Consider the following 11,563-nt stretch of genomic DNA (forward strand, 5'->3'; position numbering starts at 1 on the left):
TTGCATGTTCAAGGAACCTAAAGGAATGTGTAGCTGACTCTTTAGAACTGGACAGAGAATGTTTATTTGCATCTTGATGGATTCCCAGGCAATAGGACTGCAAAAAGAGGTTCACTGTGGGGACACAGCATGTGGTCCCAGCGTCAGGGCAGTGGCCTGTCTTTCACAGTTCTGTAGGACCTGAGAGCTCCCAGCATGGCAGAGGACTTGGAGGAAGCCAGGAGCCCAGAGAGATCACAATTGTAGGCCCTGGCAATGGCGGCAGCCCTGGCGCTTCCTGCTGCTCAGGGTGTGCAGGGCTACCCGCTGCCCACCTCCAGCCTGGCAGCAGGCTCTCGATGCTGTGCTGCTAGATGGGACCCCTGCCCAGCCGCTGCCAATGGTTATAACACATGGAGGGAAAAGAGCGCTCTTTATTGCTTGGCTCAGCCTCCCACATGTCACCCAAATGTCACTGTCCTTGTGGCCTCAGGGAGGTTTGTGGTCAAACCAGGGCTGGTACAGCTGCCATCCAGCAGAGGCCTCATTCTGTTTTCCGGAACCCTGAAAGGCAAAGTGCAGGTTGGCTGGGTTGAAGGCAGCCAGGGTGCCACCACACCCCAGATGCCCAGACCACACAGACCGGGCAGAGCAGGCTCATTCCTGCAGCCCCTGTGGGTCTCCATAACCCACGGCCACAGTGATGCACGTCTTCTTCATTAATTAAGAGACTGATGCTTCCCCAGTGCAGAGCCACAGCCCCCTAGCTTCTCTGGTCTGAGGCATAAGGGTGAACACAGAGCTGTTGCTCAGCAAGGAGAAGCTACTTATTTTTTTCTTTCTTTCTTTTTTTTTTTCCAGTACTGAGACTCAAACTGCATGCTGAGCAAGTGATCTACTACTCAGCCACATCTACAAACTTGTTCTCGTTCTATTTTGAGACAATGTCTCACTAAGGTACCCAGCCTGGTCTCAAACTTGTGATCCCCTGCCCTAGAGTAGCTGGAATCTCAGGTATGTGCAGTGCACCCAGCTGAAAGAGAATCTACTCCAGCCCAGGCCAGCCACCTAGCTGTGTAACCCAGGCAAGTCACTGCAGCTCTCTGAGCTTTGGTGTTCTCACCAGGGAAACAGGATTGCTAAACCTGAACCGTCAGGCAGACACTGCCCTGAAGGAGATCATGCTGGGGAGGGGAGCATCCCATGAAGTACTGAGCCACAAGTCCCTCTCTTTCCACAGTGTTTTGAATGCAAAGCCACCCACTTGTCCCACCCACAGTTGGCTGGCAAATACTCTGTGCACTGGGAATTACTACACCCGTCATTCAGGGACAAAACTGAGGAGGCTCAGAGAGACTATGAGAGGGCCGAGTTCCCACCCAGTGCTACAAAAACAAAACAAAACAACAAAGGCTTGCACAGGCCCTTCCACAGTCACATAACTCACAAAGCTCATAAGCTAGCAGATGTAGAATCCAAACCCAACCAAACCCCTGCCTGCCTCGAACATCTTTCCTACATGTTCAACCTCTTTCAAAACAGAAGCTGGAAGCCAGGCATGGTGGTGGTGCATACCTGTCATCCCAGCACTTTGGAGGCCGAGGCAGGAGACTGCCATGAGTTCAAGGCCAGCCTGGATCGCATAGTGAGACCCTGCCTCAAAAAAACTAAAACAGAAGCTGGACTGGGGGGACCACACGCATACCTATAATCCCAGCACTCAAGAGGCTGAGGCAAGAGAATTGCCACTAGTTCAAGGCCAGCCTAGGCTACACAGCGACATCTCACCCCAAAAACAACATATTAAAAACAACGTACAAGGCCCTTCACCACAAGAAATTTAAAAAAATTGTTTAACCCCCCGCCAAAACATACTGAGACCGTCTCAACCCCCACCCCCAATCCCTGCTAGGCAGCGCGCGCACAAGAAGATCGTGAACATGACCGTTACCCAGTTGCCTGAACTTCTGGAAGAGCGGGAGGAAGCCTCGCAGCACACTGTGGATGCGGTACACTGTGCGGGGACAAAGGGGCCCGAGTCAGGCTGTGTCCCCTCCACCCGCGGCTACCCCAGGCAAGGGCCCAGCCCATATAACACAGCTCCGCGGTGGGGCTCCAGGCTGGGCTCAGGTTACGACTCCGAAAACAGCAGAGGCCCAGGCCCAGCGGACTCAGCTGCGGCTCTACTGGCCCTTTCCGGGCACCTGCCAGGTCCTGTGCTGTTCACGTTATACTGTCGCCGCTGAATGTTTAGGGAACGACCCATTTCTTCCCAAGAGGTTCTGCCAGTGACCTCACCCTGAACTTGCCAGTGGTCAGGAAGAAAACAAGGGCACAGGAAATGTAAAACAAGGGCCGCGCGGCCGGCCGAGACTCACCTAACCCGAAGTAGATGCCCACAGTCTCCAGCGAGGCGAAGGTGAGCAGGCCCACGCCCAGGGACATGAACCAATCTGCCGGCGCGAGGGAGGGATCAGCCTGCGGCCGGAGCCCCGCCCCGCCCTCGCCCCTCGCCCCCTCCCCTCTCCCCGCTCCCGCTCACCTGCGTAGTAGTGGTAGCTCACCAGCAGGGCCCCGATGCCGAAGCACAGCAGCACGAAGTGGAAGAACTCGTCTGCCAAGGCGGAGGCGGCAGCGTTACTGTTCGCCACTTCTCTTCCTGTCTCTCACGTGTACTCTGTGTGTGCGTGGGGGCTGTACCTCAAGGCCTCTCTCACGCTGGCCAAGCGCTCTACCCCTCGGCTGCACCCCAGAGCTCTCTTGTTTCGTGTTGTTTTGAGACTAAGTCTTGCTATGTTGCCAAGCCGGCTTCAAAATCCTGGGCTCAGTGGATGCTCCTGCCTCAGTCCCCGCTAGCTGGGACTGTGGGCAGGCAGCTCTCTTGTTCTTCAGTGACAAAGCCTCTGTTCAAATGGAAAACATTCGGAGAACTGCTCCTGCTCCAGACCAGCCAAATCAAAACACGTCATCCCAGCACTCTGGAGGCCGAGGCAGGAGGTTCACCACGAGTTGGAGGCCAGCTTGGGCTACACAGTGAATTCAAGGCCTTCCTGGACTACATGGCGAGACCTTGTCTCAAACAACTAAATAAATAAACAAACTAGCCCCAAGACCACTCCTTTCTGGCCCTATCTCCCCGTGTTATTTTTATTGCACACATTGCTGTCCAACTTATATCGTCTTCCTGTGCTCTCATCTCCCCTGGCCCTTCACTGGTCTGGTCAGCTCTGGAGGACAGGAGCTTAGTCAGGCTTGTCCAGCATCCTCCAATGTCCTCCAGGTCTGAGGAAGCTCTGGCAGGCATAGGTGTTTGCATTTTGTTTATAGAATGAATGTTAAAACAATGGTAAGAAATGCAAGTTGGCCAGGAGAAAATCCCTAGGGTCCCAGAGGTGTGGGGTGCTGAGAGGCCAGGCCTATGCCCCACACAGGGCCCCATGGCGCCTATGACAGAGCAGAAGCCCTTGCACTTCGCCAGGCACATGGGGGCCACCAGGGAGGGTGCACAACTCTCCTGCTTTCTCCAGGCCTTGACAAGGGAGTTCCAGAGACTTTGTGTATTTACTTGGTGGTACTGGGGATTGAGCCCAGGGCCCTCACACTGAGCTACATCCCCAGCCTTGTTTAGTTTTTATTTTGAGACAGCATCTTGCTAAGTCTCTGAGCTGCCCAAACTGGGCTTGAACTTTCAGTCCTCCTGCCTCAGCCTCCCAGAGTGCTGAGATTTCAGGCATGAGCCACCATACCTGGAACAAAGATTTTTCAAAGACAAAAAAGGGTTGGGGATGCAGCTTAATGGAAGAGCACTTGCCTAGTGTGCAGGAGCACGCACAGGGACAAAACCAGCAGAAACAGAGTCCACAAAAAAAAAAAAAAAAAAAAAAAAAAAACGCAGAGAGGAAAAAACAAGGACAACCCGGAGAAAGGCAGAGGTGCAAGAGGTGCAAATAGGTGCTGAGGCTGCAGGGACACCCAGCAGAGCTACCCCTGTGCTGTGAGGACTCCAACCACTTCCTACCTTTCTGAGCCTCAGTGCCCTTACATAGGGCCTCAAGGACAACTGGGGCCTGAACAGCACAGTGCTCTGCAAGGGACAGGTGTCCCCCAACCAAGCTGTGGTCTTGGCTGGGGTGCATCTCTGTGGTGGGCACTCATCTGGCGTGCAGGAGGCCCTGGACCCATCCCAGCACCTCACACACAAACCACGTCTAAGGCCATCACGGTCACCTCCCCTCTCTCCCCACCATGGTCTCCCATCCCGAGCCCTTCAACCCAGAGCCTGGTGTCCCAATCCCCTCGAGACTCCCTTGCCCTTCCCAGGTCCAGCCCCTATCCTGGCCACAGGGCCCAGGAGGCACTTTTTACTCCAGTGACTTCACACAGTGCAGAAAGAGCCCCGGACCAGGGTTGGAGGCCAGGCTGTGCCTGCTGCTCCATAGCAATGAGGCTGTCCTGCCACCTCTAGCCTCAGTTTCCACATCTGAAAGTGGACATCATCACCCCACCTCCCCACAGGTTCAGAGAAGAGCAGTCATGATGACTGTTTTAGGCCGCTGCTGCCTAGAACCCCAGCAGTGTGTACAGCCAGATGGAGTGGCTCTGGACCCCAGTTTCTTACCATCCTTCTTTATATTCAATCTGCTTAACTGTGTGTCTTCTGCATCTCCTTGGGAACAAGTGAGAGACAGCATTTCATTTGACACAGACACAGGCAACACAGAAACAAAGAAAGAAATCTTCCAGGTGCAGTGGTCCCCGCTTGTAATCCCAACACTCAGGAAGCTGAGGCAAGAGGATTACTGTGAGTGAGCCCTGTTTGGGCTGCACAGTGAGTTCAAGGCCAGCTTGTCTAAATAAAAACAAAAACAAAACCCAGAAAAACAAAAACAAGACAGCAGGTGAGAGTTTCTTGTCCCTGCCGCTCTGAGGCCTGAGCTTGTGGAGGCTTTCGAGATTAGGATGCTTGCTGCATAGCCGCTCTCCTTGGAGCCTGCTGAGCCTGCCCTATCCTGTCCCATCTCGGTGATACTGGCCGGCTGGGCATCCCTGCTGGGATGGACCCACCCTCTCAGGCCCTGTGGTCCCCTCCACCCCCAGGACCCAGGTGCTCCCTGCTCTCCCCAGCCACCTCTACCTTCTGTGGAGTCCACACCTCTCTGTCGGAGTCCTGGAAACAGAAATTCACTGTCAGTGCCCAGTCAGTGTGGGGTCCTGGACCATCCCTCTGCCCTGGTGGAGGCCAAAGGTGACCTAGGTAAATGTCCCCAGGGACAATCTGCTGTGGCTACTGGCATCCCCTACCCTCCCGCTGCCCACCTCCTGCTGCAGCCTGGCCTGTTTGTCTGCGTTCTGGGAGTTCACCATCACAGTAGAACCTCTGCCAGGGCTGGCTGGTGGGTCACTGGTACCAATGACTCCTGGCCCCTGCCTGGTCACTTACCTGCTTCCCCAGATGGTTCCACCTCTCCCAGGCCATCTGCAGAGGAGGAAACCAGCAGTCACAAAGGCACACCCTCACAGGGCGGGCAGGAGGCACGGGATGGACACGGGCCCTGGCCAGGTGGGGATGGGAGCAGGCAGGGGCTCCTGCTTCATCTAAAAGGACTTCCATCACCTACCAGCTACCCAAAGCTGCTACAGGGTCATCTGCTGAGTCCGACAGATCTTCCACTTTCCAGAAGAGGCCAGATTTACCATAAACTTTGCATTTTATTTATTTATTTATTTATTTTTGGTTTGGGGTTTTTTGAAACAGGCTTGCTATGTGGTTCAGGCTGGCCTTGAACTCACTTTGTATATAGCCCAGGTTGGCCTCACATTTGTGGCAGTCCTCCTGTCTCAGCCTCCTGAGTACTAGGATGACAGGTGTGTCTCACACACTGGGTTTAAATGTCCCCATTTTAAAGAAAGTTGGTGGCCCTGCATGGTAGCACAACTCCTGTAATCCCAGCACTCAGGAGGCTGAGGCAGGAGGATTGCAGTGAGTTCGAGACCAGCCTGGGCTACATAGTGAGTTCCACGTCAGTCTCAACTACATAGACCCTGTCTCAAAACAACAACAACAAAAATATTAAAGTTAAGCAACCCTTACATAGTTACTCTGTACATCTACCAGGAGTTGGTTCTAGGACCTCCAGATACCTAAATGTATGGATACTTGAGCCCTTACATAGTGAGTGCACATCTTCTGGATGCCTTAAAACCAATCCCAGAAGATGTTATAATATGTAATACAAGTCTGCATATGTTCAGAATCTTTTTTTTTTTCTGTATTGGAAATTGAACCCAGGGTTTTTATGTTGAGCTATATCCTCACACCCACACACACACTTGTTGTTAATTTGGGGACAGAGTCTTGCTGAGTTGCTAAACTGCTTAGCGGGGCTGGAATACCTGCAATCCTCCTGCTTCAGCTTCCCAGTACACAGAGTGCTAGGATGACAGATGTGTGCCACCATAACTGGCCTTTATTTTTCTTTTTTCTTTTTTTAGTTTTTAATCCTAGGTTGGTGGAACCCTTGAGTGCAGAGCCCAAGGATGTCAAAGACCTCCTGCACCCTACTCATCAAAGACATTGCTTTGGTTGGGTGGGACATTGTTTTGTGTGCTTCTGTGTAGGGAAAACCAGGGCCAACAATGGGAAGATGCACCCTGATTTTGAAGGTGTTCAGACTGAAAAAGTGTGAGCTGTAGAATTGATTAAATATATTAGCAACTTTCTTTTTTCTCCTGATGGTTCTGGGTGTTGAAACCAGAACCTCAAGGATGCTAGGTCAAGCCCTACCCTTGAGCTACAGCCCAAACAATGAGAACTGAAAACCAGCAGCGACAACACCTGTGGCCTGTAGCAGAAGGAAGCTTCAGTGCACTCGCAGGCCTCCTGTGCCCCCTACCCCACCCCGAGCTCCCGCAGCCATGCGAAGGCTGGGACATCACGCTGTGGTCCAGCCCACGGGTCACACAGCCTCTCTCCAGACGCCCTGGTGCTGGTCCAGTTCCCAGGGGCCTTTCTCCCAACAGGGCCGTCGGCTCTGGTGTAGTTTGTCCTTCCCGGCAGGCCCAGGTCACAAGCACCACAAGAGGGCACTCAGTACATGACAGGGAGTCGTCCCCGGGCCGCTGCCAAATAGGGACTCCGCCTGCAAAGGGACCAGGGGCCCTCAGAGAGAGCGTAGAGAAGGCAGGGAATGAAGAGACCTTCGGATTTCATGGGGCAGAATGCAAAATTCACAGACAGGCGACGTGCCAGCAGTCTGGGAGGCCAAGGCAGGAGGATTGCAAATTTTAGCCCAGCCTGGGCAACTTAGTGAGTCAGGGAGGCTCTGTCTCAAATAACAAATAAATAAACAAAGGGCTGGGGATGCAGAAGTGTGTGAAGGCGCTGGGTTCAATACCCAGTACTGAAAAAACCAAAACCGAGTAGAGGACTGTTTCTACATTTTCTACAGTGAATATAAATTACTTTTGTGAAAAAAGTATTTTAAAATACACATAAACATAACAGCTTCTCTTATTTTACATCCAGTGAATCCTTTCTTAAACTATTTGAGAAATGGAACACATTTCCTTTGTTTTCGGGTGTGGTGCTGGGACGGCACCTGGGATGCCTGCAGCCCACCCCAGGCCATGGGAACCAGATAACACTTTCTGCAGAAAAGAGCAGCCCCTTCAGCTAAGCAAATGAGAGTGTAAAGATTGTTCACAGTGCTGACCCCTGACGCAGCCTCAAGTCACACCGTGAGGCCAAGCGTGTTCTTCTTTTTTCTCTGAGAGATACCTAAGTGTTTCCTGCTGGTTTTCTTGCGCCAGGCTCCTGCCAAACTGGTTTATTCCCTCACAGGGCTCCCAGCCTCGGTACAGATTGTCTATACCTCCTCCCTGCAGTGGCTGGGAGCCCAAGGAGAGTCCGGCCCTGACATTCTCCAATTGCTCGGGATCCCAAGCCAGGGCCCTGACCACACCCATTTTGCTGACTAGGTGCAGAGGTCAAAAAAGTGGGTTACCCTCCCAGGTCACCCCACGAGCTGAAGTTATAGCTGAAACAAGGAGGAGGCCCTTCAGCCATCACCATCTGCCACTGTTCTGCCACTCCCCACTTCTACATCTGCTCGTCTCTGCCCCCAGCCCCACAGCCTTACAACTTCCTGAGCCACCAGACGACCCATTACCTCTGTAGAGCTGGAGCGCATCCTTCGAAATGCCAGGTGCCTCGTGCTCAGCCTCAGCCCCTGGAGGAGGCAAACCCTCAGGTGAATTCCCCAGCGCCATGTGCTCTCCACTCTGTGCCCAGCTCCCTGGGGCTAAGCCGAGGAGAAACACAGGCCTGTGTCTTCAGGGGTACGGCGACCTGACCAGTGCCTTCCCTTTCACTGGACTGATCTCTAGCACCAGAGGAAGGAAGGAAAAAAGTTACTTTCCTAAACTCACATAACCAGTAAATAGTAACTCTAATGGGTTTATTCTAAAACCTGCATTTCTAATCTTTGTCTTTTTTTGGTACCAGGGATCGAACTCAGGTCCTTGCACTTGGCAGGCAGTGGAACCACTGAACTAAATCCTCAGCCTCTCTTCTTTCCTTCCTTCCTTCCTCTTTCTTTTTTTCTTTCCTTCCTTCTTTCTCGCTTGCTTGCTTGCTTTCATCTTGAGCAGGTGAGCCCTGTGTCAATCCCAGTCTTCTAGGCAGCATCTAGGAAACTTTTCCTGTGTGCCAGGCTCTGGGCTAGGCATTAATTCAGTTCTTTCTCCTGTGCTCTTTTCCTCCTCAAAAATTAATTTCTTTGCAAAAATTATTTCCTTCTGGTTGCAAAAATAAAGTACGCTAAAAAAGAATTGATCTTTATCCACTAAATGATAGGAACCCCCCCAAAATAAAGTATGCTCGTCATAAATTATTCATAGGACAGTTCAAATTGAGATAGGGAATATAAAAATTCTCAGAATTTCACCATCCAGAGATAACCACTATTAACATTTTGATTTTTTTCTTCCAGTCTTGTTTATAAACACATTAAGTGTGCATTTTTCTGAAGTGTACATGAGATCAAACGAACTCTATGACTTGACATCTTTTTATTTTCTTGTAAGCCTGGGTCTCACTACATAGCCTCAGTGATTTTCCTGCCTCGGCCTCCTTAGTGCTGGAATTACAGGTGTGTGCTACCACTCCAGGCGACATTTTTCTTTTTCCCTTCAGAGGCAGATGAAGGGCAGAGGTGTGGCTGGACAGGTGCCGCACCATTTACCTGTTTTGTTGTTGCTGGGCACAAGGCCCCTTCCTGCCCACTTTAAACATTGCGGCAAGCAACATTCTCACTGAGCTCGGGCGCCCCACTGTGACCCTTGGGACAGCCTCTGCCTACCGCATAGGCAGCCCCCATGGGGGTGTCCTGTGCCCGGGCTCTGTCACCACTGTCCAGGAACTCTGGGGTGCTGGTCCTCATTGCTGCTGTCTGCCAGGACAAATACAAGCTGAGGGCTTCCACTGGCCGCTGGAGAAAGGTGCTGTGCTCAGGGTCTGGGAACCTGCCTCTAACCTTCCGTGTCACTTACTGGTTCTGTTGGCCCCTGATCCAACGTGTGCTTCTTTTGCTGCCATGCCCATGACCCAGAGTGTCCATGAGGATCAGACCAGGGCCCCTGAGGCCAGATGATGGGGACAGGGATAGTTTCTGTCCCCAAAGTGCAGGCAGTGTCCTCTCTGTACCCATGTCCTGTGTTCTGGGTGCTGGCCGTGTCTCCCACACCTCCTGCAGACAGCCCTCCCGTCTCCCTACTGAGGTTACGGCACTGTCACATCTCCTGCTGCCCCTGCCCTTAGCTCTGTCTGTGCGGAACCCAGGAAAACCCAGGCCCAGTGGTCCTGTAATGCCGATATCTGGAACCCTGAACTCCTGAGGTCATGGCTGGGTTGCCTCCTTCTTAAAGACAGCCAGCCTGGAGCAGGCACTCAAAGGATGCAGTTCACTTGCATTCAGTGACTGCCATTGTTTGGGAGAATGCAGGCCCAGAGTGTTTGGCTCCAGGACCGGAGAGCTCCCTTTCTCCCAGGGCTCAAAGATGATTGCAGCGGAGCTCAGGGTCCCTGAGCAGTCTGGGGACCTCTGGCCGACCATGGCTACCCCAAAGAATTCCAGGAAACCAATTCAACTTCACTTAAAGACCAGTGCATCCACGGTCTCAAGTGGACACAGAGGAAGAGGTATCGCTAGCACAAGAGGTACTGTATTACACCCTCACCTTATAGCAGTGGGGATTTGTTAGGGGACTAGTTCTAAAATGTGGCACAGCGAGCAAAAGAGGCTCCCGTCCCTTAGAGAAAACAGTGCACTCTCTGCACAGAACCTGCACACATCACCCCCCATACTTAAGTCGTTTCTAGATTAATCACAGTATGAATTTGTTTTTGTTGTTGTTTTTATTTTTTTGAGAAAGAGTTTCACTATATAGTGCAGGCTGTCCTTGAACTTACTATGTAGCCCAGGCTGGCCTTGAATTTGCAGCCACCCTCCTGCCTCGGCCTCCCAAGTGCTGGGATTACAAGTGTACAACACCAAGCCCAGTTGCTCCAGGAAACAAAATCTTAAACCTGAACCGATGACACAGAACAGGGCAGGTGCTGGGGTGGAGAGGAAGAGTCTGAGCCCTAAGTGCCTCAGGGAATCTCGCTGAGGGCTCTTGTAGCAGGCCCCTCTCCTGCCTCAGAGTCCTCACTGGCACAGTGGCACTGGGAGTGGCACCTTCCTCAAGGGGGACCTGTCACAAGTCATTGAGTCAATGCATGTCAGGGGCAGGGATGGTAACTGGCATATAGTAAGCACTCAGTAAATGCTACCCTGTTGCTGCTGCTATAGATTTAGCCTTGTATTTCAAATTGGAAAAGTGAAAGTGAGACAAGACTGTTATTTCATAGAGGATAATGTGGTAATGTGTAAACAAGACCCCGCTGGAGATGCTATTTATCCTTCTGATCCTCCAGAATTGCTGCGAAGGATCCGTGTTGAGGTAGTGATTTATACCAAGCAAAGCACAACAAAACCACACATGCACACAGTAAAACTTTGCTCAGAGTTGCTATGAACGTAATAAACCCAGGAAGTGTAGAGGGGCTTAACAATGAGTTATTTTTAGAGTTTTTGCCAGTGTTAGGTGCTGAGACTTTGTATACATATAAAGATTTTTCTTAGCCAAGAACAGTGGTGCTTACCTGCAATCCCAGAACTCTGGGAGATTGAGCCAGGAGGATGGCAAATTTGAGCCCAGCTCAGCACTTTAGTGACTTATTGAGACCTTGTCTCAAAATAAAAAATAAAGAAAAGGGCTGGGGATGCAGCTCAGTGAGAAGGCCCTGAGTTCTATTCCCAGAGTGGGGTAAAAAGAAAGAGAAAAAAAAAGACTTTTCGGTGCTGAGGACGGAACAGGGCCCTGAGCATGCTAGACAAGTGTTCTACCATCGAGCTGCACCCCCGCCCCTCCATTTATAAAGAATTTAGCCCTGGGCCAGGGATTTAGCTTAGTGGTTCCACCACCTGCCTCACAAACACAAGGTTCCGACTTCAATCCCTAGTTCCAAAAAAAAAAAAAAAAA

At 51.7% G+C, this 11,563-nt stretch overlaps 1 protein-coding gene across 3 annotated transcripts in view; it reads right to left on the reverse strand.

The window, feature by feature from the left end:
- Positions 1-395: 395 nt before the first annotated feature.
- Tmem40 (transmembrane protein 40) overlaps positions 396-11,563 on the reverse strand; it is a 21,453-nt gene continuing 10,285 nt past the window's right edge. The window contains exons 3-10 of one of the 3 annotated variants that reach the window (XM_010637969.3): positions 8,148-8,207; positions 5,420-5,455; positions 5,114-5,146; positions 4,598-4,645; positions 2,522-2,593; positions 2,358-2,432; positions 1,931-1,993; positions 396-543 (exon numbers count right to left, since the gene is read on the reverse strand). In XM_010637969.3, coding sequence (XP_010636271.1) covers positions 524-543; positions 1,931-1,993; positions 2,358-2,432; positions 2,522-2,593; positions 4,598-4,645; positions 5,114-5,146; positions 5,420-5,455; positions 8,148-8,207 — 407 coding nt within the window. In that variant the 3' untranslated portion in view covers positions 396-523. The other 2 variants (XM_010637970.3, XM_010637968.2) reach the window with 2 other exon arrangements.

The sequence above is a fragment of the Fukomys damarensis genome, unplaced genomic scaffold, assembly GCF_012274545.1.
Source record: "Fukomys damarensis isolate Sample0158 unplaced genomic scaffold, DMR_v1.0_HiC HiC_scaffold_37, whole genome shotgun sequence".
NCBI lineage: Eukaryota > Metazoa > Chordata > Mammalia > Rodentia > Bathyergidae > Fukomys > Fukomys damarensis.